This window comes from Cherax quadricarinatus, chromosome 68 (assembly GCF_038502225.1).
Source record: "Cherax quadricarinatus isolate ZL_2023a chromosome 68, ASM3850222v1, whole genome shotgun sequence".
Taxonomy (NCBI): Eukaryota; Metazoa; Arthropoda; class Malacostraca; order Decapoda; family Parastacidae; genus Cherax; species Cherax quadricarinatus.
Genome location: NC_091359.1, coordinates 20,389,985 through 20,417,178, shown reverse-complemented (window position 1 = coordinate 20,417,178; position 27,194 = coordinate 20,389,985). Strand labels below are relative to the sequence as shown.

The following is a 27,194-nucleotide window of genomic DNA, read 5'->3' as shown; positions in this document are numbered from 1 at the left end:
GTTAATCATAGAATTGATGAAGGAAAAAAGGTGAGTGGTACATTGAGGTATATGTGGAGGCAAAAAATGTTATCTATGGAGGCAAAGAAGGGAATGTATGAAAGTATAGTAGTACCAACACTCTTATATGGGTGTGAAGCTTGGGTTGTAAATGCTGCAGCAAGGAGGCAGTGGAGATGTCCTGTCTAAGAGCAATGTGTGGTGTAAATATTATGCAGAAAATTCAGAGTGTGGAAATTAGGAGAAGGTGTGGAGTTAATAAAAGTATTAGTCAGAAGGCTAAGAGGGTTTGTCGAGGTGGTTTGGTCATTTAGAGAGAATGGATCAAAGTAGAATGACATGGAGAGCGTATAAATCTGTAGGAGAAGGAAGGCAGGGTAGGGGTCGTCCTCGAAAAGGTTGGAGGGAGGGGGTAAAGGAGGTGTTGTGGGGGAGGGGTTTGGACTTCCAGCAAGAGTGCGTGAGCGTGTTAGATAGGAGTAAATGGAGACAAATGGTATTTGGGACCTGACGATCTGTTGGAGTGTGAGCAGGGTAATATTTAGTGAAGGGATTCAGGGAAACCGGTTATTTTATATAACCGGACTTGAGTCCTGGAAATGGGAAGTACAGTGCCTGCACTCTAATGGAGGGGTTTGGGATATTGGCAGTTTGGAGAGATATATTGTGTATTTTTATACATATATACTTCTAAACTGTTGTATTCTGGGCACCTCTGCAAAAACAGTGATTATGTGTGAGTGAGGTGAAAGTGTTGAATGATGATGAAAGTATTTTCTTTTTGGGGATTTTCTTTCTCTTTGGGTCACCCTGCCTCGGTGGGAGACGGCAGACTTGTTGAAAAAAAAAAAAATATACATGTGTAAGCAATACAGAGCTCCTTTAAGAGATGTAACTGTACCTGCAACCATGTATGAATAATAACTTACTGCTTGGTTCTCCATGCGAGTGAAGATGATGTTGATCATCTGAGTAAGAGCAGCTTTTGCAGTGACCTGATTGTTCATGTCTTTCGATGCCAAGAATATATTGTAGCAGGTTCGTACTGCCACCAATACAGTACCTTCATGGACACTAACGTACTGAGAGGTGATCACCGTTAACAGGGCCTGAGGTGTGAAAACATATTAAAACAATATATGGAAGAAACATAAGGCATTAGTGCAAAATTATAGTTGGCTATGATAGCACCATAACCAAAAATTAATATTTTGCAAAGCGAGTAAAAATCAGATGCAATTAATATCCTTGCCAATGTAGTCTGACAGTGCATGTAAGCTTTGTAGCTTATGTCTTTGATATACCTATATGAGTTATGAGTCTTTCTACAGTGAATTTCCTTAACCCTTTGACTGTCGCAAGCCCCTTTCTGAAACTGTCATTCTATGTCTCAAAATTTTTGAAAAAAAAAAAATATTTTTTCTTATGAAATGATAGAGAATCTTTTCCCGATGGTAATGATACCAAAAGTTTGAAATTTGGTCAAAAACTCACGGAATTACACTACCGCAAAGTTAGTGGTCTCGGCGACATATGCGTATTGGCAATTTCGCCGACTTTGAGCCCTGTTTTTAGCCAATTCCGTTGTTCCAGTTGACCAAACTCATAGCTATTTCTTTAGAACTCCATTTTATCTATCAGTTGAGTACAAGAAACTGCCCATTTACCGATTTGAACTACCCAATAAAGTGGTCAGAAATTGGCAATTTGGCCAATTTCACACAAATCAAAAAAGATGTCAATTTCAAAATAGGGTCCAGAATAAACAAGGTAGACATTCTTGGCACTAAAATAACATATCCTCTGTTAATTAATCACATCTCTAGGCCCCTCTTATATTACTTATTGCTTTCTATTTTGATTTTTTATTCATACAAAAAAAATACAAAATTTACTGGTATGCAGACTACTGCATTATTGTAAAAATAATATCAGTGCACTAGTGAAAGAATATTAGACTCCCCAGTTGACGTGTATTGGATGTGTGGTGTGATTTGCTTACTACTGAACACTGGTAAAAATCGAACATTTCCGCTACTTTGAGCTCAGTTTCAAGGTCGTTTTCATCGCGAAAGTAATGAAAACCATCTCCATTTCTGTAATATGTTTTCCATTTTATCACCTAAGACCATGAAAACGAGAATACAACGATAAATACTATACGAAAATACACCTCAAAGTCGGCGTTTTAATCCAAAAAAACGGTCAGTTTTTTTTTTCTCATTATGCACTGTGTGCTGCAGAATTTCTTTTATGTGGTGCACACTGACCACACAGACCCATTCTCTCACATGTGGGCCTACCAGGTTTCTCCTGCTTGATTTGAAGCCGCTAGAATTTATGAGCATACATACGTCAGAAACAGTGGCCCATAAGACGTATTTATACGACGTAAACAGTCAAAGGGTTAAGCTAGTCTTAACGAAGTTGAAATAACCTGAACTTACAGTATTTTATTTAGTGTTTTAGCACCTGATAGCAATATTTAGTTAAGCTTGTGTCATACCTCCAGCCCATTCTGGCCTACGGAGTGACACTCAAGAGTAACATTAACAACTTCAGCCCGTACCTAGCCTATCACTGCGATACTTCCTCAATTTATCTAAATTTTTAAAAAATGGTTTGTATATACATACCTTGATTATCTGAATTTCTACATCCTTATCCGTAGTGGAACCATTAAAACAATTGCAAATTGTTTCAACAATGTGGTCGATCAACCGTTTGTTGGGATTACTTGGGTCAGCACAGTTTCCAGTTAAATGCCCATAAGCAATAAGTTTCTGTTCAAAATAAATAATAATGAGTATCTTCAAAAATTATTAAAGATATTTGTATGACCATGAACTTAGCAAAAATATTTAAAAATATAAAAACACACATAATAATCACAACTGAAAACCTTGAAACAAAATAAATTCTTATTAATGTTGGAATAAACCCATAAAAGACAGACACAGAATGTGAGAAGCTGAATATTGTACTGTGATCTCCAACTGAAATCCTCTTCTGATCTGCTGGAGAGCTCAGCTGCAAATCAAAATATACAGCTCTTTATATTTTGTATTTGTTTACTATGGGTTTACTCTTATTACTACACAATAAAATGAAATTCTAACACTATGTGAAAGTAGAAATCAAAATACAAAAAGTGTAATAAACACTGGTCAATGACACAAAGAAATCAATATAGAAATAAGATGCCAGATTAGAGAAGTGTTGAATATTTCAGCTTCACCCTCAGGCCCTTTTCAGTCTCATGATGAAGACCTCAGTGAGAGACTGAAATATACAATACAAATTTTTTTTCAACCTAATCAGCCATCTACCAAAGTAGAATGACCCATAAATAGGCAACACATTCAACATGATTCACTTAATCATTGTCTTGTCAGAAGTGTGTTGACATCGTAATTCAGATGACTCACTGAACTGCAGCATCCCAACCCTTCCTTCAAAAATATTAATAGCATTATTTTGTTTCCATATTGGTTTATTTGTTCCAAGACATCAAACCTTTAAACTGCATGATGCAACTGTTAACTTCATAATGCTACTTTAAATTGAATGATGCGACTGTAAACTGCATGATGCTACTTTAAACTGCATGCTGCAACTGTAAAGTTTATGATGCTACTTTACACTACATGATGCAACTGTAAACTGCAGGATGCAACTGTAAACTGCAGGATGATACTGCATTACCTCAGTCACATATAGACTATAAAAGATTAACTTCCAAGAAAGGTGACTGCTCTAATTTTATATATTTTTATGTCACTAAACAAACACTGGAAATACTTTAGGAAACCAATAATTGCTCCAGCCAGCATAGCCATGCATTAGCCAATGAATAAGAAATACCATAAATATCTAAACTGAGAGAAGTTTAACAAAACATCTAAATTTGTATTAATGATCTTCATAAAGTTTGGAATGGTTCTTTATTTAGTATATCCAACTCTTTGGTTATCTCTATTATTTATTTATTTTTTAACACACTGGCTGTCTCCCACCGAGGCAGGGTAACCCAAAAAAAGAAGAAATGTAAAGTTTTTCTTCTTTATACATTTATTAATTTATGCAGGAGGAGTTGCTAGCCCCTTACTCCCGGCATTTTAGTCACCACTTGTGACACGTATGGCTTATGTCTAGTGTTATGGAGGAAGGATTCTTCCGCACTCTCCCATAGAGAATACTCTATTATGATATATGTACACACGATAAATACTGTATGACGTCTCAATGCATAATGAACATAAAACTCATCAATAAAGAATACGTACTTGAATGCAATCAAGTGCTGACACTACAATCTTTGCTGACTTAGACTGACAAGCTAGTTCAAATGGAAGGAAATGTTTCTCAGCATCCAACTGTGGAGCATCACTCTTGGGCATTGGCAGAGCAGCAGATGCACCCATACCCGAGCCATTGTCTGGCCCTCCAAGCTCGCTGCGCAATTCCTCTGTTGGTGGAAAACAAAGTCTAATGTTATTTATTTCTTTCATTAAAATTACGATAGTATATAAGAAAACAGACACACGTAGCAGAGCAAGACTTTACTGGGACAACGTTCAAGTCATGACAAAGTAACACAATGTTCTAATAAAGGTTTATTTTCTTACACATCTTTTGTCTCCATTCCCAGCAGGAATATGCTCTTCAATCAAGACATGTCTAGTGTATGTTTCAAAAGTACATGTTATGGTAAAATGTGCTTAAACTTGGGATTTTTTATGAACTTTTCATATTTCATTAAAAATAAGTGATACTGTATTTGTACTCACAAAAAAATTGCAGTTACATTATCAATGTCCTCTTTTATGCAGTACATGCATCCTAGACCCATGGCACCTGTACTTATCTCAGTCAGGTCATAAAAACACATAACTTCTCATTAGAATCTGAATAGGTTTAGCAAATCATACATGCCATATGGACAATGTATTGTGTATCACACACATAGAATTACCAATAAAAACTGGACTGCATAATAGCAAATCCACATAAGGAAACCCACTCATTATATATTATAGGTCCGCTATCACAAGTTCGGGAATCAGACATCCGGTTCCATCAGTTATTCGGCACTAATTCTGGCTAGATTAATTTCAAATTTCCAAGGTCGCCACACCAACCTGCTGGTACTGTTTGGTGGCACTATTTGCTGCACAAGTCATTCCAATTTCTTTTTCTCCATTTACTGTTATAACCTGCTTACTTTTAGCCATGGTTCCAAGGAATAAAAGAAATGCTGCTTGTTGTGTAAAGCACCTACCAACAGTGGCTTGGAAGCCACTGTCAGTAGATATGAGCTCAGTCTCGTGATGCAGGGGAATATGCTTTATTATTACGCTAATATCAATACTACGGCTTATTTGCTTATCACAATTGATCTAATATGACATAATAAACAATATAAATAACATAGAAACATGTTAAATACTCCAGAATGAATAATATTTGGCATAATACCGAGCAGTTCGATGAAGAGGATATGGGATACAAGTACCATTCTCCTATCCCTGCCTTGGGGGCTTATATTAGAGAAAACAGAGTATAGCACAGGGCTAACTGTGATATACACTCATACTGCACCATAAAACTGGAACAAAAAAGCTATTTTCTCTACACAGATTATCACATATAGCAGCATATGTATACAGAACCTAAGATAACCCAAAAAAGTCAGATAAAGTGGCTTATTTCTAGTACCTGGCTTGGGTTAGCCTTATGTGATTTTTGGTAAATATTCGATTCCCAGCCAGGGTAGAAACATTTGGCGTGTTTCTTTACACCTGTTGTCTATGTTCACCCATCAATAAACGGGTACCTGGGTGCTAGTGAACTGGTGTGGGTCTTATCCTGGGACACTAACCTAATTTGCCTGAAATGCTTAGCATAACAAGGGGCTTTCTATACAGCAGTATGTCACTGATGGCAGATAGGCCTGTATACCCTGTACATGTAAGTGTAGTAAATAAAGACATTATTATTATTATTATTATTATTTTTCTCTCAGTTGTTTGTTGAGCTATCTTAATTAAACTTGGGCAAAGTTTGATGGAAAGATGCTTCTCAATGTACACCAAAAATGAAAGAAATCAGACCATAAATAACAGAGTTCACTTCTCAGCTATTAGTGGCCCCATAGCAGTATATTTTCGAGCTGTTTTTATGGTTGTACTCTCGTTCTTTTGGTCTCATTTGATAGAATGGAAGATATATTACAAAAATAGATATGATTCTGATTGCTTTCATGATGAAAAGTACCTTGAAATTGCGCACACAGTAGCGGATATGTTCGATTCTTTAGCGATATTCAAGAGTAAACAAATGACGTCACCGTCTAATATGTGTCTGCCTGCCAGTCCAAATTCCAATACGCAGTCAAGAATGGGTTGACATTATTTATACAATTATTACAATAATGCAGTAGTCTGCATAACAGTACATCTTCTATTTTTTGTGTGAATAAAAATTCCAAATGGTAAGCAAGAGTAATATATGAGGGGCCTGGAGCTGTGACTAATAAACAGAGAAAATGTTAATTTAGTGCCAGGAATGTCTGCATTGTTTATTCTGTACCCTATTTTGAAATTGGCATGTTGAAATTTGTGTGAAATTGGCCAAATTGCCAATTTCTGACCACTTTATTGGGTAGTTGAAATAGGTGAATGGGCAGTTTCTTGTACTCAGTCAACAGAATAGAAGTATATAAGTTTATTCAGGTATACACAAATACAGTTACATAGATTATCATACATAGCAGCATATGTATAGAGAACCTAGGATATCCCAAAAAAGTCAAAGTGACTTATTTCCAGTACCTGGCTTTGGCCTGCCATATATGATTTATGGTAAATATTTTTTTTTCTCAGTTGTTTGTTGGGCTATCTTATTGAAACTTGGGCAATGTGTGATGGAAAGGTGCTTCTTAACATACACCAAAAATAAAAAAAAAAATAAAAAAAAAAAACAGACGATAAATAAGGGAGTTCACTTCTCAGTCATCAGCTGCCTGTTTGCGGTATATTTTCATGTGGTGTTTATGGTTGTATTCTCGTTTTTTTGGTCTCATTTGATAGAATGGAAGATACATTACAGAAATAGACATGATTTTGATTGGTTTCATGATGAAAAGTACCTTGAAATAGAGCTCAAAGTAGCAGAAATGTTCGATTTTTGCCAATGTTCAATGAACTTTGTGTAAGTCAAGTTAGTTAATTTTATTAAGTGTATTCTAACCTAACCACTCTGCAATCCAGCGCACTACAGGTCCCACTGATGCCGGATTTGTGATGGAGGACCTGTATTCCGTTTACTTAATGATTTCCAATATGGCACTTATTTAGGAATTAACTTTAGCATAATACACATAAAATTCAGAGACAGATCAGAAATGAACAAGAAACAACCAGTAATTACACAAATGTTACTTGAAAATAAGAAAATCTTCATCAAGTCCACATGCAATCATCATCTGCTCTCTGTCCCTAACATGGAGGAAGGGAAAACAGGAGAGGAGTTTAATCACTGAAGGGTGCAATTCCATCCATAATTTGACAAGATGAGTGTGTGGTAACTGGCAATTAAGAAAAAGGCTGACCTACTGGGGCCTATTATGCTAAGATGCCTTTCCTAGATCCAGAAAGATAACTTATTGCCATGACTGGTGGCAAGAACTTGTCAAAAGACATTAAGGTGACTCAAGTACAATCCTTTACCAGCATCAAGGGACCATCTTTTGAAGGAAGGACAACTTTAATTCCTTGAAAGAAGAGATCTCTTCACCATCATCAAGGTACCCTTTGAAAGAAGAGAGGGCAGGAGTTCACAAAAGAATGTCTGATAATGAATTAGACTGCACTGAAAGGCTTTAAAACATGGCAATTACCAAGAGCTTGTTCCACAGCCTTTTTCAGCTGGGAGTGATGTGACTTGCGGATTTCCTTCTCTCCATAAATTTTTTGTAAGGCCCGAAGCATAAACATCCTGGCGGAGGGTGCCGAGTTCATTCTACTGCATCCTGAAATAAAAATCATTAAGTTGAAAGGTAAGGTTATTATTCAATTTCAAAATTATGAGTAGGGGAGTACAATCAAAGTAACTCAACTACAGCTTATTTACAACATTATCATTACATTATTCTATTCATGTGGAATTCCTGAATTCATAAGGGTTATACAACACCCAAGGAATAGGAGATAACCAGATTTGATCCAAGGAAGTGGAGGGTAGTTCCAATTCCTTGGATTAAGAGTGCTTCAACATCATAGAACCTCCATCCTTTTGAAGGGTCAATTATAAATAAAGCATTAGTAGAACATATGTAGTATTCAGCCAAAGCCGCAAGAAATTTTTCTTACAAAGACATCAGTTAAGTCAATCAATGGAACCAGTTTTTTTAGGGTATAGATATACGTATCTCGATGGCAAGTTATTAAAGAATTGTAATATTCAATATACTGTTTTATCAATGCTGGGAACAATTATGACTGCCTGTAGTCTTTGCACTTAAAAAGCTTAGAAAAAAAGGTTAGTTGTTGGATCTGGAGAGAAGTAACAAGCAAAGCTCTTCCAAGGATCAGTTCTTGGCACACATCAGCAACTTACCTGGACTCATAATTGTTGTGTGTACAATATATACTGTTGATGGATACTAAATGTGTGAAGCTGTGGATTGTATAAAAGAAAGAGAGGAAGAGCAAAAAGATGAGGACAGAACAAAAAGATGAGGACAGAACAAAACCAGAAAGATTAACCATGTTGCATTCCAGCTACTCCCAACTCACTCATTCCTTCCAAGTAACAAGCCCCTCCTCTAATCTTGCCTCCAGTAATCAACAACAATTCCATAAAACATGCCTTCTCATCCTCATCCTGCCCTGCCACCCCAGAAAACCCACCCAATACCAAGCAACCCATGACACCTCAACCCCATCCACTAACTCTGCTGACACTGACAGACAATCCAGCTCCCTGCTACACCCCACATCGAACTCTTATACTACACAAATGTGGATTAACTGAAGTAGAAAATAAATAACGGTAACCCAGATATGATAGTACTTATCATGGTAATTATAACAATTACAATGATTTTAATTACTGTTATTACAGGTCCACATCCCTTTATCCGAAATTCGAAAATTCGAAAAGTTCCGAAAACAAAAGTTTTTTAGTGGAGTGTGGAGCGTCAGTCATCTCCGCGTTGGGTCACGCCGCCATGTGGCGGCATTGAGAATCATTCTGAAATTCAAAACAATACAGGCCCCAAGGGTTTTGGATAAAGGGATGTGCACCTGTACTTTCATGGGGAAGGGCTAAACCCACAGAGACCATAAAAAAACCTGGGGAAAGTAATCAGGTTTGATCTGTGGAATGGGAGGATAGCTCCAATTCCTTGAATCCAAACCCTTCATCATCATGGAACAGCTTCCCCTTGAAGGAGCAATGATGCTAAGTACTTTAATACAGAAAGGCAGATCAGAGAGAGGCAGAGGGAAAGTGTCATCAAAGGAAACTCAGATGTGAGTGCAGCATCACATTGCCCTAGGTTAACAGACTGTGTATTGGAAACTATCACAACAAAATAATTACTACTTAAAGGATATATAATAAAATCAAACAAATGCTGTATAGACTGGTAATTAATCTCAAGTTTAATCTTCAGGAGCAAAATGCTCAGCCATCTACATAACTACAAAAGTAACCAACAAATTTTATTTTTATTTTATTTAATTTTATTATAAGCACTAAACCCATGTGGGTCATTCAGTGAAAGACATGGAGGAGGCTTGATCATCCTCCTGTAGAGCCCAATACATACACACTTCCTATTTGTACTTACCCATATTCCCCAACAATGTACAGTGGACCCCCGCATAACGATGGCATCGCATAGCGATTTTTCCGCATAACGATTACTTTTATCGCAAAATTTTTGCCCCGCATACCGATTAAAAACCCGCATAATTTTCGTCCGAGACGCGTCCAATGTGCCCTCACATGTGCCGGCCGTCCCATTGTTTACCAGCCACCAAGCATACACTCGGAATATTTCATATTATTACAGTGTTTTCGGTGCTGTTTGTGGAAAATAAGTGACCATGGGCCCCAAGAAAGCTTCTAGTGCCAACCCTGTGGTAAAAAGGGTGGGAATTAGTATGGAAATTAAGAAAGATTTTGAAGGGTTTGGGGCTAACCCTGAGAAGCCTATGCCAGTTGTGGAATCCATTGTGCCTACTTCAAAGATTAAGGAAATGTGTGCAGAGTGGGTTGAACTGCAAACCTTTATAGATGAAAATCACCCTGACACATGCAAGCCGTGCTTGTGACTATTTCAATGACAATGTTATGGCCCATAGGAAAGTCTTGAAGGAACGGGAGGTACAGAGCTCTATGGACATTTGTTGTGCGACAGAGGTCCAGTGACTCTCAAGCTGGTCCTAGTGGCATTAAAAGAAGAAGGGAAGTAACCCCAGAGGACTTGCTACCTCAAGTCCTAATGGAAGGGGATTCTTCTAAACAGTAAGAAGATAAGCTCTCCCCTCCTCCCATCCCATCAATCATCACCAGATCTTCAATAAAATAAGTGTCATGTACACACATTTCCATACTTTTGGGCGTCTTGCACGGATTAATTTTATTTCCATTATTTCTTATGGGGAAAATTGATTCGCATAACGATTATTTCGCATAACGATGAGCCCTCTTGCACGGATTAAAATCGTTAACCGGGGGTCCACTGTATAATAAGAGACTGGGTTTCCAAAGGAACTTGACCAGGTTATGCTACAATGAAATTAATCAGATTACACAAACTAAATTATTAATAAGATATAATAGCATTTTCCATGTTCAAAAGCTGATTAGTTTCATGAAGAGAAATCATAACATTCTAATTCACATCACTGCACAATAATGTCAAATTACATATGAAACAGTTGTGATGTGAACTAAACTATATACTGCACCAAACTAAAGAACAAAAAAAAAAAAAATACCATGATTGGGACAATACACAAAGAGTCAGCATACTGGAGAGAGAGGAGCTTACGACGATGTTTCTGTCTGACTAAGACCATTTATGACTCACGAAATCGTAATGACACAATCACAAACAAACCACAGTATGGGTGGGGATTGAATTTGTGGCAAGCGAGTTGTAAAACTCCAGGCCAGAGCATAAGCCACTGGACCAGCTGACTACAATAAGATTTATCCAACTAGGTATATTTATACACCATAGGAAGTTTTGCATGGGTCCCACTGTGACCACAAATGAAAGCTTCTACAGGAGCTTCATCTGTAAAAACTTGCATTTGTGGTCACAGTGGGACCCATGCTAACCTCCCCATGGTGTATCACTATACCTAGCTGGACGAATCTTATTGTAGCCAGATGCCCCAGTGGTTCATGCACTGGCCTGGAGTTTTGCGACTCACTTGCTGCAAATTCAATCCCCACCCGTATCGTGGTTTGGACCATATACAGTCACATTAACACAAAAGCATGAGGGAGCCAATATACATAAGCAAGAAGGAAAGGGACAGTCCCATACCTACCCCCCTTCCTATATATATAAGCTCCCTCACTTTTTAGTGTTAGTGACTTTGTAAATGGTCCAAGTCGGACTGAAACATCATGACAAGCTTTTCTCTCCTATGTGCGGGTTATTTGTTTGTGTATAACAAAGTGAGATTCAAGTCAGAGATATGTTCTGTTAGCCTTAAGCCTATATAACATAATAAAAATTCTCCAAAGCATAAAAAAAACAATGGATAAAATGGTAATTGAAAAATGGTGCAAAGTATATGAAAAACACAAAAAACTATATAACCCAGTACAATAAAATGCAAATGTGTTAACATCAGGCAGCACATACATATACAGTGACATACAGTACTGAATACTGTTGAATGAATGAGCGAGATACTAATTAATCGCCCTAAAACAATAAAAGAAGAGCATATGTAAATTTTTGAAGCATTGGGCAAGAATTTAGCATCTGATTTAAAAGCAATAAATACGTACTGTAATAACCATCCTATACAATAACAAAATACTGATCCACAAAAGCTCCAACAAAGCTAAAGCTAATAACTGAGCAAAAAAAAAAAAAAATACATTAAGGGCAGTAAATATAAAAAAAATAGGTACTTGAAAGTGATGTATAAGAGAGAGAAAAGCGACAGCCATACCTTGGAAAGATGGCTCCGTCATTCTGGAGCCCAAAAGAGAAGAAAAGGGAAATGAGCCGAGTATTATCTGTGCTTCTAATCAAAGCAGAGATTACATTCTTCTTCTTACGTGAGGGTATAAGGTCTGCAACAATAAAATAAGATTGCCAACTTATAAGAATGTTGCTACAAAGAAGAACAATCTAAGAGCAAGGGAACTTAAAAGTTTTAATGGCAAAATAAGAACATAAAAGGTACTACTGCAGTGTAGCAAACATCTCAAGACTAACTGGGTATGACTGACTTTTTTTTTTTTTTTACTGCTTATTTACTAGTACAGTACTAGTTACTGTCATGAGTTGCCAAAACAAATCTTCCTCCAACAGCAGTATAATTTAATAAAACACAAAAAATCATCACATACTGTACTGGCATGAAAAGTACAACAAAATATTCACATGAAAAATCACATTTAAATTCTGACTGATAATTTTACAGCGGTATTAAAGATTGTATCGAGAGGGCTGAGGAGGGTTGTTGAGGTGGTTTGGACATTCAGAGAGGATGCAGAAAAACACGATAACTTAGAGGGTGTATAATCAATACAAGACATGTATATTCTCTAATTATCACATACAGCATACTAAAATGGATGCATATTTATTAAAATTTTAAATGTTTGTGCTTAGCAGTATTCTAGTTACCAAAAAGTAAATACTTTCAATAAAATGTAATATATTAAATTCTTCTAAAACAACAGCATACATTGTATTCAGCTTCATTTGTAATAACCATCAATGCTAATATCACATGCACTATTTATTAAGAATACAAAATAAAGACTCTATAAAAATATTAAATTTTTCATGTAATGCATTATATCTACATATCAAGCTTATTTCAAATAGTGTTAATACTGTACTGTCTTTAAAATATGTTAATTCACTTTATGTGGATTCACTATTATGTGATGTCCAATTTCTATGGGTTTGAAAATGTATTAAGAACATAAGAACATAAGAACGAAGGAACACTGCAGAAGGCCTACTGGCCCATGCGAGGCAGGTCCAAGTCTCCTACCGGCTTAAGCCAATGCACCCAACCTAGTCAGGTCAGGTCACATTGACTTAAGGGAGGAACACGGCAACCGACCTGGTAGCACAAGCTATCAGGTCTAACTCACACCCACCCACATCTACTCATGTATTTATCCAACCTATTTTTAAAGCTACACAACGTTCTGGCCTCTATAACGGTACTTGGGAGTTTGTTCCACTCATCCACAACTCTATTACCAAACCAGTACTTTCCTATATCCCTCCTGAATCTGAATTTTTCCAACTTAAAACCATTGCTGCGAGTCCTGTCTAGGCTAGATATTTTCAGCACACTATTTATATCCCCTTTATTTATTCCTGTCTTCCATTTATACACCTCAATCATATCCCCCCTAATTCTACGTCTTTCTAGAGAGTGCAGTTTCAGGGCCCTTAGTCTATCCTCATAGGGAAGGTTTCTGATACATGGGATCATCTTTGTCATCCTCCTTTGTACATTTTCCAGAGAATTTATATCCATTCTGTAATACGGTGACCAAAACTGTGCAGCATAATCTAACTGAGGCCTAACCAAGGATGTATAGAGTTGAAGAACAACCTGAGGACTCCTATTATTTATGCTTCTTGATATGAAGCCAAGGATTCTATTAGCTTTATTGCGAACACTTATGCACTGTTGTCTTGGTTTCAGATTACTGCTAACCAGAACTCCTAAATCTTTTTCGCAATCCGTAATATTAAGATCTACATTATTTAGTTTATATGTGGCATGGTTATTGTCCCGTCCAACATTTAGAACTTTGCATTTGTCTATATTAAACTGCATCTGCCACTTCTCCGACCACTGCATCAGTCTATTCAAATCTTCCTGGAGTGCTCGAATGTCCTCGTCAGAATGAATTCGACGGCCTATTTTGGTGTCATCGGCAAACTTGCCGATGTCGCTCTTTATGCCCTCATCTATGTCGTTTATGTAGATTGTGAACAGCAGGGGGCCCAACACTGACCCCTGTGGAACACCGCTCGTGACGCTTCCCCACTCTGATTTCTCCCCATTTATGCAAACTCTCTGCTGCCTATTTGTCAACCATGCCTCTATCCAGGAAAAAATTTCTCCTCCTATTCCATGTGCTTTAATTTTCCTCAATAGTCTCTGATGTGGGACCCTGTCAAAAGCCTTACTGAAGTCCATATACACAATATCATATTCATTACCATGATCTACCTCCTCAAATACCTTAGTGAAAAAAGTTAATAAATTCGTAAGGCAGGAACGCCCCTTTGTAAAACCATGCTGAGATTCGTTGATTAATTTATGCTTTTCAAGGTGGCTACGAACTGCCTCGGCAATTATTGATTCCATAAATTTTCCCACTATGGAGGTTAGGCTTATTGGTCTATAGTTCGAAGCTAAGGACCTGTCACCTGTTTTGAAAATAGGTATCACATTTGCCATTTTCCACTTATCTGGCACCATGCCAGTTTGTAGTGATATGTTGAAAAGATTAGCCAAAGGTGTGCTAAGCTCCTCTTTACATTCCTTTAGAACCCTTGCATACAGTTCATCAGGGCCTGGGGATTTGTTAGGTTTTAATTTATCTATTTGCCTAAGGACCATGTCACTTGTGACCCTAATAGTGCACAGTTTATTATCGTCCTGTTCTACATAATTTATCATTACTGGAATATCGCTGGTATCCTCCTGTGTAAAAACTGAGAGGAAGTATGTGTTAAAAATTCTACACATTTCCTTATCACTGTCAGTGAGCTGACCCGAGGAACTTTTGAGTGGGCCTATCTTGTCCCTGATCTTACTTCTGTATACCTGAAAGAATCCTTTTGGGTTAGTCTTCGATTCTCTTGCAACTTTAACCTCATAATCTCTATTTGCTTTTCTAATTCCCTTTTTTATTTCTCTCTTTAACTGAATATATCGATTTCTTAATTGCCCCTCTCCTCTTTTGATTTGCCTATATATGCCTCTCTTTTGACCAATCAGATATTTTAATCTATTGTTCATCCATTTAGGATCATTTTTGTTTGATCTGATTTCCCTATTTGGAACATAATTTGACTGAGCAGCTAGAACTATGCCCTGGAAAGCATCATATCGGCAACCATCACCACCTACCTGACCCCTAGTCAGGTCATTCCAGTTCAGCCCACCTAAGTAATTTTTCAGTCCTATGAAATCAGCCAAGCGAAAGTCAGGGACGGAGACTTGATTGCCATTATTAGGGGAATTCCATGATATGTTAAAACTGAGTGATTTGTGATCACTCTCCCCAAGCTCATCATTAACCTCAAGATTATTAATTAGTGTTTCCCTACTGGCAAGAACCAAGTCAAGGAGGTTATTTCCCCTAGTTGGCTCTGTCACAAACTGTTTTAAAAAACAATCCTGGATCGTATCAAGAAAGTCACCCGACTCTAAATTTCCTGTCAAATTGCTCCAGTCAATCTGTCTATAGTTGAAATCTCCCATTAGCACAACATTTTCGTATGTAGATGCCTTACGAATTTCGTCCCATAGAAGTTTACTGCACTCCCTATCAAGATTTGGGGCCCTGTAAATCACACCCAAAATTAGTTTTTCTCGGCCCTCGAGAAGCTGTAACCAAACAGATTCAGTGGCTGACGCTTCTAATTTAATATCTTGTCTAACACAACAATTTAAATTGTCTCTGACATACATCGCTACTCCACCACCTTTCCTGTTGACCCTGTCAGTGTGGAATAATTTATAGCCTTGTATGTGACATTCAGAGGGCATCTCTCTATCTTTCAGATTGAGCCAGGTCTCTGTTATAGCAATAATATCTATGTTTCCTGCACTTGCAATTAATCTTAGCTCATCTATCTTATTTCTAACACTCCTGCTATTAGTATAGTAAACCTTAAGGGAGCTAGTCCCTTGCTGCCCTCTGCTGTCCCCCTTTGTTTGCTGACCTGTTCTATTGTCTTTATTTATAACTTCATGCTGAATGCCTTTTATACATTTACTGTTTCCAACCCTAGTGTTGCAACCTGCTTGTTTCCCACACACACCCATACCTCTATCTTCCATCAGTTTAAAATCATAGGCATTTCACCAATGGCCTTCTCAATCGAGTCTGCAAGTGCTACCACCCCTGCCCCAGAGAGATGTACCCCATCCCTTGCATACATATCATGTTTGCCATAAAAGTTGTTCCAGTTGTCAATGAATGGGATTGCAAGTTCCTTGCAGTATCTGTCTAGCCAGCAATTTACACCAATTGCCCTAGACAACCATTCATTTCCTACTCCCCTTCTAGGCAAGATGCTACATATGATTGGGATCCCTCCCTTAGACTTAATGAAATCTATAGCTGACCTGTACTTATCTAGCAGCTCTTCTCTCCTACCCTTCCCAATATCATTTCCACCAGCACTGAGACAGATAATGGGCTTGTTTCCATTACCTGACATGATATTATCCAGCCTGTTGACAATGTCCCCAACACCAGCTCCAGGGAAGCACACTCTATCTCTCATCTTCTTATTCCTATTACAAAAAGCACGGTCAACATATCTTACCTGAGAGTCACCAACCACAAGAATGCGCTTACCTTCATTAGCAGGGGCAGTAGTACCCTTACCTTCACTGGCCACTGAAGTACATTCATCCTGGAGAACAGAGAAGCGATTTCCTACCTTCAGATCTTCACTCTTAACTTTCCTTACTCTGATGCGCCTCCCATTACTGTGAACAACTCGCCACTTGTAGCAGGTGCTGGGCTGCACCTCACTGCTGGTAGCCGTTGCTACCTCCCCACCTACAGCCTCCTCACAGTGAGAGACAGACTGCACCTCACTGCTAGAAGCCTCATTCCCCACTTCTCCAACCACCTCACACTCTCTCCCAGGCGCATTGAGGTGGACCTTCAGCCTCCTAATCTCCTCCTGGAGAAGCAAGACCTCCTCCTTCAACTCTCCAACCTCAGTTTTTAAAACACTGCAGAAGCAAGCCATGCTTTGTAACCGTTCACGCTAATCCCCAAAGCAGCTCAGGGTCTGTGACCTCACGTGACGACTGACCACTGAACACTGACGACTGACCATTATGGAAAATTAAGTTTTTTAATGTGACAGAGCTTAATACAATTGCCAAAGTTCAGGAGGGCAAGAACAGCACAAAATTAGGGTCACCTACTGTGAAAATCAGAAACCAAGTTAAATTCAAGGAGGCCAGGACAAATTTCCAACAGTACAGTGGACCCCCGCCTTGCAAACGCATCGCCTTACATTAAATTATGTTACAAAGCATTTGAACGCAAAAATTTTGCCTCGCCTCACGATAAAAAACTCGCCTTACGTGATTCGTCCGGGACGCGTCCCACGCGTGGCCTCAGCTGCCCTGTGGGTGCCAGTGTTTACAAGCCAGCCAGTGCGGTCGCATCTAAGCATACATTCGGTACATTTCATATCACAGTGTTTTTAGTGCTTGTAATTGCAAGATAAGTCACCATGGGCCCCAAGAAAGCTTCTAGTGCCAACCCTTTGAGAAAAAGGGTGAAAATTACTATGGAAATGAAGAAAGAGATAATTACTAAGTACGAAAGTGGAGTGCGTGTCTTGGAGCTGGCCAGGTTGTATACCAAACCCCAATCAACCATTGCTACTATCTTGGCCAACAAAACGGCAATCAAGGAAGCTGTTCTTGCAAAAGGTGCAAGTTTGTTTTCGAAACACAGATCGCAAGTGATAGAAGATGTTGAGAGACTGTTCTTGGTGTGGATAAACGAAAAACAGACAGCAGGAGATAGCATCTCTCAAGCGATCAAATGTGAAAAGGCTAGGAAGTTGCATGATGATTTAATTAGAAAAATGCCTGCAACTAGTGATGATGTGAGTGAATTTAAGGCCAGCAAAGGTTGGTTTGAGAGATTTAAGAATCGTAGTGGCATACATAGTGTGATAAGGCATGGTGAGGCTGCCAGTTCGGACCAAAAAGCGGCTGAAAAATATGTGAAGGAATTCAAGGATTACATAGACAGTGAAGAATTGAAACCTGAAGAAGTGTTTAATTGCGACGAAACAGGCCTGTTTTGGCAGAAATTGCCAAGCAGGACCTACATTACTCAGGAGGAAAAGGCACTCCCAGGACATAAGCCTATGAAAGACAGGCTTACTCTTCTCATGTGTGCTAATGCTAGTGGTGATTGCAAAGTGAAGCCTTTATTGGTGCATCACTCAGAAACTCCCAAAGCGTTCAGACAAAACAATGTCCTCAACGCTAATTTGTGTGTGCTGTAGAGGGCAAACAGTAAGGCATGGGTCACTAGGGACTTTTTCTATGACTGATTACACCATGCATTTGCCCCCCATTGTGAAAAATTACCTAATGGAAAAGAAATTGGACCTTAAGTGCCTCCTGGTATTAGACAATGCTCCTGGTCATCCTTCAGACTTGCCAGAGTGACTTTCTGGGGACATGAGCTTCATTAAGGTCAAGTTTTTGCCTCCTAATACCACTCCTCTCCTGCTGCCCATGGACCAGCAGGTTATTTCAAACTTCAAAAAACTCTACACAAAAGCTGTTTCAAAAGTGCTTTGAAGTGACCTCAGACACTCGATTGAGAGTTTTGGAAAGATCACTTTAGTATCCTCAGTTGTGTAAACCTTATAGGTAAGGCATGGGAGGGAGTGACTAAGAGGACCTTGAACTCTGCTTGGAAGAAACTGTGGCCACACTGTGTAGAAGAAAGGGATTTTGAAGGGTTTGGGGGCTAACCCTGAGAAGCGTATGCCAGTTGTGGAATCCACTGTGGCATTGGGGAAGTCCTTGGGGTTGGAGGTTAGTGTGGAGGATGCGGAAGAGTTGGTGGAGGAGGACAATGAAGAGCTAACCACTGATGAGCTGCAAGATCATCTTCAACAGCAAGAGGCCAGACCTGAGGAAACTGCTTCAGAGGAGGGGAGAGAGAAATTGAGGAAGTTGCCTACTTCAAAGATTAAGGAAATGTGTGCAAAGTGGGTTGAACTGCAAACCTTTGCCGATGAAAATCACCGTGACACAGCTACTGCAAGCAGTGTTGGCAACCTGTACAATGACAATGTTATGGCCCATTTTAGGAAAGTCTTAAAGGAACGGGAGGTACAGAGGTCTATGGACAGATTTGTTGTGTGACAGAGGTCCAGTGACTCTCAAGCTGGTCCTAGTGGCATTAAAAGAAGAAGGGAAGTAACCCCGGAAAAGGATTCGCTATCACAAGTCCTAATGGAAGGGGATTCCCCTTCTAAACAATAACAACTTCCACACTCTCCCCTCCTCCCATCCCATCAATCATCACCAGATCTTCAATAAAGGTAAGTTTCATGTATTCTATTCTTAGTACAGTGGACCCCCAGTTCGCGAAGTCATTGGTATCCGGTATCCGAAGCATTATATCGCAAAAAATTTGCCTCGGTTCCCGTTACAAAACCCTGTATGCGATACGATTCGTATGAGATGTGACCACGTGTGGCCTGAACTCCCCCGTGTGTGCCAGTGTTTACAAGCCAGCCAGTGTGCGCGCATCTAAGGATACATTCGGTACATTCCATATTATCCATATTATCACTGTTTTTGGTGCTTGTTTCTGCAAAATAAGTCACCATAGGCCCCAAGAAAGCTTCTAGTGCCAACCCATCGAGACCAAGTGTGCTAATGACTATTGAAATGAAGAAAGAGATAATTGCAAAGTATGAAAGTGGAGTGCGTGTGTCGGACCTGGCCAAGTTGTATAGTAAATCCCAATCAACCATCTCTACTATAGTGAGGAGGAAAACGGCAATCAACGAAGCTGTTCTTGCCAAAGGTGCAACTGTGATTACAAAACAGCGATTCCCCTTCTAAACATTAAAAACTTCGACACTCTCCCCTCCTCCCATCCCATCAATCATCACCAGATCTTCATTAACCCTTTGACTGTCGAAGGGCCCAATCCTGAAGTGTCTCCTGGTGTCGCAAAATATTCAAAAAAAAAAAAAAAATTATTTTTTCTTATGAAAATGTTAAGATTATTTTTCTGATTGTTTTAGTCCCCCCCAAAAAAAAAATTCCCATCAGTACTTACCGAGATATAGAGTCCTGAAGTTTGCTGAAATTGATCTGCGAGCAGCAACAGCGGCGACTGCCGCTCACCCGGTAAACTTTGATTTACTTGTATTCGAAGGTTTCTTGTTTTTTTCACTTTTATTTTTTCACATAACTTTTGTGGCCTGTGAGACCAAATTATTGTGCAATGTTCAAATATACACTCGTTGAATGTAACACAATTATAGCAAAAACACTCGTATCATTATAATGTTGCTAAAACTTGTTTACACAAACAAACAATGTACACAAATGTTTATTACGATTGTTTTATAATATATATACATATGTACAATCACTGGACACTTTTCTAGAAGTGCTGCAGCTTGTGGAATTCTTTGAAACATGGGTATAAGCACAATGATGTCTTACACTCCTCACACATAAAACGAGTGTCTGCGTTTTTGTGGGCGTTTTGTGGTATGTCCACAGACAAAACACCTCTTCTGAGCATTTTTCTTGGCAGTAATAGCAGGCAGTGGAATGGGGTAGTGATCACCAGGCCTCAGACGATAGGACATGTGTTGATAATTTCGTGGGCGCTGGTCTATTGCAGGTGTTGTTTCTTGGTACTTGAATATTATTTGTCTGATTACTGACAAACAAAATTCACCATATTTGGGTTTCTTCTTGGTCTTCAACTTATACATATTATAAGCATTCAGCATGGAAATGTCAAGAAGATGGAAAAACAGTTTTATGTACCACTTACAACTCTTGCGAACACAGTCAGCAAACCCAATCTGCATGTCACATTTGTCCACTAAGCACATATTGAGGTTGTAATCCATCACAGCTGCAGGTTTTACAATGGGTTCATTGGTCTCTCTATTCTGCTTGCCAGTGTCTACCATTTCGTGTCGGTGAACTGATGTCAGCAGTGTGACATCATGTTTGTCATGCCACCGAAATGCCATGATGTCATTGGCAGCAAACACCTGCACTTCACCTCTACGACTGCCAGCATCGAACCTAGGCATATGTTTACGATTTCTACGCACTTTGCCACACACATCTGTCATGTTCACTCGCAAGAAATCACTGAGTATAGGGCTTGTGTACCAGTTGTCAGTATATAAAATATGCCCCTTACCAAGATATGGCTCCATCATTGTTCTAACCACATCACCAGAGATACCCAGTAACTTCCTGGTATCTTCCATTGTTTTACCGCCAGTGTACACAATTATATCCAAAACCAGACCAGTTTTGCAATCACACAGAACAAATAACTTTATACCTCTTGCTTGGTATATACTGCTTGAATGAGAGTCTTCCTTTGAACAAAATCAAAGACTCGTCAATAACAAGCTTCCTGAAGGGATAAAAATACATACATCACTTTTGTTTCAGGTACATAAACACACGTCTGATCTTATATAACCTGTCGCTTCTGTCAGGCCTGGTTTTGTCTGAAAAGTGTAACATACATAACAGTAACACAAATCTATTCACTGGTATAATGTCACTGAAAGCAGGGGTTGAAATCAGGTGGTCTGCCGCCCAGTATGTGTTGACACTATGTTTATACACATGTGGCATAAGCATTATTGTGGCAAAGAACAGATACATCTCTGCCACAGTTGTGTCCTTCCACTGGTGTAGGCGTGATCTTGGTGACAGAATAGTGTTTGCCATGGTGTACTCATAGTATGTATTGCTTTCCCTGACAATAATGTCCATCAGGGGTTCATCGAAGAACAACTGAAAGCATTCCAGTTCAGTGGGATTGTTCCCAAGTGTACATGATGGCCGTATTCCACTTTGTCCTCCATCAAAGTCATGGGGATTGGGAACAAACTCGTCATCTTGCTGCCAATCCCAGATGCGGTCAGCTGGTGCATTCTGGATATTGTAATGTGGTTGTGGTTGTGCAGGTTGTGGTTGTGGGAGTGTGGGGTCGGGTGAGGCTGGTTGTAGTTGTGCAGAGTCAGCAGTGTGGGTAGTAGCATGGCCCGCTGCTGGTGTCACATGACTCATGCCACCATCACTATCACCACCACCGCCTGCTGCCTCACTCACATCATTTATACCCATCATAACAATATCGTCATCTTCACTATCAGGACGTGGTGTAGGGCCACGGGATGTGCTCCGAGATGTACTCCTTCCTCTTGGAAGAGCATATGGCACACTACCAGACCGCATGCGACGTCGTATATACTGCCACTTCACTGGGGAATATTCACCCTCACTGTCACAACTAGAACTGCTTTCAATAACCTTGAAATCACTATCACTATCACTTGCACTACTCACATCTGAGTCTTGTACATGGGCAAATAGTTTCCTCTTTCGTCCTGGTACAGGTGAACATGAACGAGCCGGCCCAGCACCAGAGGTGGAAGGTTGTGGGTCATCTGAGTTTTCATCACTAATTATGTTATCATGGGTAATTTTCTCGGTCACACCCGCTTCAAAACCAGGGAATTCACTTTCACTGACACTATCATCACTGTTTGAGCTATCACTTGGGAACAAAAGCCCTCCAATCCGCCGAGGAGTGAGGAACTTCTTACCGCGAGGCATAGTGAAAATGGACTACCAAGATGGCGTTCCCACAATGCACCACTGAGTCCCAGATTTTTTTCACAGGGTGCACACCGACCACTGAGACCCATTCTCTCTCGTGTAGGCCTACCAGCCCTCTCCCGCTTGATTTGAAGCTGCTAGAATTTATGCGTATAGATACAGTAGTAGGTTGGTAGACAGCAACCACCCAGGGAAGTACTACCGTCCTGCCAGATGACTGTGAAACAAAAACCTGTAACTGTTTTGCATGATGGTAGGATTGCTGGTTTTCTTTTTCTGTCTCATAAACACGCTAGATAACAGGGATATCTTGCTACTCCTACTTACACTTTGGTCACACTTCACAGACACGCACATGCATATATATATATACATACATCTAGGTTTTTCTCCTTATTCTAAATAGCTCTTGTTCTTTTTTATTTCTTCTATTGTCCATGGGGAAGTGGAAAAGAATCTTTCCTCCGTAAGCCATGCGTGTCGTATGAGGCGACTAAAATGCCGGGAGCAATGGGCTAGTAACCCCTTCTCCTGTATACATTTACTAAAAAAGAGAAGAAGAAAAACTTTATAAAACTGGGTTGTTTAAATGTGCGTGGATGTAGTGCGGATGACAAGAAACAGATGATTGCTGATGTTATGAATGAAAAGAAGTTGGATGTCCTGGCTCTAAGCGAAACAAAGCTGAAGGGGGTAGGAGAGTTTCAGTGGGGGAAAATAAATGGGATTAAATCTGGAGTATCTGAGAGAGTTAGAGCAAAGGAAGGGGTAGCAGTAATGTTAAATGATCAGTTATGGAAGGAGAAAAGAGAATATGAATGTGTAAATTCGAGAATTATGTGGATTAAAGTAAAGGTTGGATGCGAGAAGTGGGTCATAATAAGCGTGTATGCACCTGGAGAAGAGAGGAATGCAGAGGAGAGAGAGAGATTTTGGGAGATGTTAAGTGAATGTATAGGAGCCTTTGAACCAAGTGAGAGAGTAATTGTGGTAGGGGACCTGAATGCTAAAGTAGGAGAAACTTTTAGAGAGGGTGTGGTAGGTAAGTTTGGGGTGCCAGGTGTAAATGATAATGGGAGCCCTTTGATTGAACTTTGTATAGAAAGGGGTTTAGTTATAGGTAATACATATTTTAAGAAAAAGAGGATAAATAAGTATACACGATATGATGTAGGGCGAAATGACAGTAGTTTGTTGGATTATGTATTAGTAGATAAAAGACTGTTGAGTAGACTTCAGGATGTACATGTTTATCGAGGGGCCACAGATATATCAGATCACTTTCTAGTTGTAGCTACACTGAGAGTAAAAGGTAGATGGGATACAAGGAGAATAGAAGCATCAGGGAAGAGAGAGGTGAAGGTTTATAAACTAAAAGAGGAGGCAGTTAGGCTAAGATATAAACAGCTATTGGAGGATAGATGGGCTAATGAGAGCATAGGCAATGGGGTCGAAGAGGAATGGGGTAGGTTTAAAAATGTAGTGTTAGAGTGTTCAGCAGAAGTTTGTGGTTACAGGAAAGTGGGTGCAGGAGGGAAGAGGAGCGATTGGTGGAATGATGATGTAAAGAGAGTAGTAAGGGAGAAAAAGTTAGCATATGAGAAGTTTTTACAAAGTAGAAGTGATGCAAGGAGGGAAGAGTATATGGAGAAAAAGAGAGGTTAAGAGAGTGGTGAAGCAATGTAAAAAGAGAGCAAATGAGAGAGTGGGTGAGCTGTTATCAACAAATTTTGTTGAAAATAAGAAAAAGTTTTGGAGTGAGATTAACAAGTTAAGGAAGCCTAGAGAACAAATGGATTTGTCAGTTAAAAATAGGAGAGGAGAGTTATTAAATGGAGAGTTAGAGGTATTGGGAAGATGGAGGGAATATTTTGAGGAATTGTTAAATGTTGATGAAGATAGGGAAGCTGTGATTTCGTGTATAGGGCAAGGAGGAATAACATCTTGTAGGAGTGAGGAAGAGCCAGTTGTGAGTGTGGGGGAAGTTCGTGAGGCAGTAGGTAAAATGAAAGGGGGTAAGGCAGCCGGGATTGATGGGATAAAGATAGAAATGTTAAAAGCAGGTGGGGATATAGTTTTGGAGTGGTTGGTGCAATTATTTAATAAATGTATGGAAGAGGGTAAGGTACCTAGGGATTGGCAGAGAGCATGCATAGTTCCTTTGTATAAAGGCAAAGGGGATAAAAGAGAGTGCAAAAATTATAGGGGGATAAGTCTGTTGAGTGTACCTGGTAAAGTGTATGGTAGAGTTATAATTGAAAGAATTAAGAGTAAGACGGAGAATAGGATAGCAGATGAACAAGGAGGCTTTAGGAAAGGTAGGGGGTGTGTGGACCAGGTGTTTACAGTGAAACATATAAGTGAACAGAATTTAGATAAGGCTAAAGAGGTCTTTGTGGCATTTATGGATTTGGAAAAGGCGTATGACAGGGTGGATAGGGGGGCAATGTGGCAGATGTTGCAAGTGTATGGTGTAGGAGGTAGGTTACTGAAAGCAGTGAAGAGTTTTTACGAGGATAGTGAGGCTCAAGTTAGAGTATGTAGAAAAGAGGGAAATTTTTTCCCAGTAAAAGTAGGCCTTAGACAAGGATGTGTGATGTCACCGTGGTTGTTTAATATATTTATAGATGGGGTTGTAAGAGAAGTAAATGCGAGGGTCTTGGCAAGAGGCGTGGAGTTAAAAGATAAAGAATCACACACAGGGTGGGAGTTGTCACAGCTGCTCTTTGCTGATGACACTGTGCTCTTGGGAGATTCTGAAGAGAAGCTGCAGAGATTGGTGGATGAATTTGGTAGGGTGTGCAAAAGAAGAAAATTAAAGGTGAATACAGGAAAGAGTAAGGTTATGAGGATAACAAAAAGATTAGGTGATGAAAGATTGAATATCAGATTGGAGGGAGAGAGTATGGAGGAGGTGAACGTATTCAGATATTTGGGAGTGGACGTGTCAGCGGATGGGTCTATGAAAGATGAGGTGAATCATAGAATTGACGAGGGAAAAAGAGTGAGTGGTGCACTTAGGAGTCTGTGGAGACAGAGAACTTTGTCCTTGGAGGCAAAGAGGGGAATGTATGAGAGTATAGTTTTACCAATGCTCTTATATGGGTGTGAAGCATGGGTGATGAATGTTGCAGCGAGGAGAAGGCTGGAGGCAGTGGAGATGTCATGTCTGAGGGCAATGTGTGGTGTGAATATAATGCAGAGAATTCGTAGTTTGGAAGTTAGGAGGAGGTGCGGGATTACCAAAACTGTTGTCCAGAGGGCTGAGGAAGGGTTGTTGAGGTGGTTCGGACATGTAGAGAGAATGGAGCGAAACAGAATAACTTCAAGAGTGTATCAGTCTGTAGTGGAAGGAAGGCGGGGTAGGGGTCGGCCTAGGAAGGGTTGGAGGGAGGGGGTAAAGGAGGTTTTGTGTGCGAGGGGCTTGGACTTCCAGCAGGCATGCGTGAGCGTGTTTGATAGGAGTGAATGGAGACAAATGGTTTTTAATACTTGACGTGCTGTTGGAGTGTGAGCAAAGTAACATTTATGAAGGGATTCAGGGAAACCGGCAGGCCGGACTTGAGTCCTGGAGATGGGAAGTACAGTGCCTGCACTCTGAAGGAGGGGTGTTAATGTTGCAGTTTAAAAACTGTAGTGTAAAGCACCCTTCTGGCAAGACAGTGATGGAGTGAATGATGGTGAAAGTTTTTCTTTTTCGGGCCACCCTGCCTTGGTGGGAATCGGCCAGTGTGATAATAAAAAAAATAAAAATAAGATACGTCAAACACGGTATTTCCCATGACGTATATATACGACCGCGACAGTCAAAGGGTTAAAGGTAAGTGTCAAATATTCTATTGTGATTATTCTATTGCATTAAACTTAATATTTCATGTGGTAAAAGTTTTTTTTCATACTTTTGGGTGTCTTGCACAGATTAATTTGATTTCCATTATTTCTTATGGGGAAAATTGATTCGCTTTCCGATAATTTTGCTTTACGATGAGCTCTCAGGAATGGATTAATAACGTGAACCTGGGGTCCACTGTATAGTAATTGTGCATGCCTTCTTCAGTTTGTGTGTATTAAAATTAATATTTCATGCGGTAAAATTTTTTTTTTTTCATACTTTGGGGTGTCTTGCACGGATTAATTTGATTTCCATTATTTCTTATGGGGAAACTTAATTCGCCTTATGATAATTTCGGCTTACGATGAGCTCTCAGGAACGGATTAATATCGTAAGGCGGGGGTCCACTGTATATCCACAACTATCAGAACCTAAGAGTTTTTGAAGACTCCTACAGTACTGTGAACTATAGCAACGACTGAAAT

At 39.6% G+C, this 27,194-nt stretch overlaps 1 protein-coding gene across 5 annotated transcripts in view; it reads right to left on the bottom strand.

The window, feature by feature from the left end:
• The window catches only part of Sec71 (ADP ribosylation factor guanine nucleotide exchange factor Sec71), a 291,696-nt gene that overhangs the window by 247,584 nt on the left and 16,918 nt on the right, over positions 1-27,194 (bottom strand). For 3 of the 5 annotated variants that reach the window (XM_053789544.2, XM_053789546.2, XM_053789545.2), the window contains exons 2-6: positions 12,210-12,333; positions 7,901-8,032; positions 4,287-4,468; positions 2,637-2,783; positions 930-1,109 (exon numbers count right to left, since the gene is read on the bottom strand). In XM_053789544.2, the coding sequence (XP_053645519.1) occupies positions 930-1,109; positions 2,637-2,783; positions 4,287-4,468; positions 7,901-8,032; positions 12,210-12,231 (663 nt within the window). In that variant the 5' untranslated portion in view covers positions 12,232-12,333. The remainder of the gene's footprint in view (positions 1-929; positions 1,110-2,636; positions 2,784-4,286; positions 4,469-7,900; positions 8,033-12,209; positions 12,334-27,194) is intronic. The other 2 variants (XM_053789547.2, XM_053789548.2) reach the window with 1 other exon arrangement.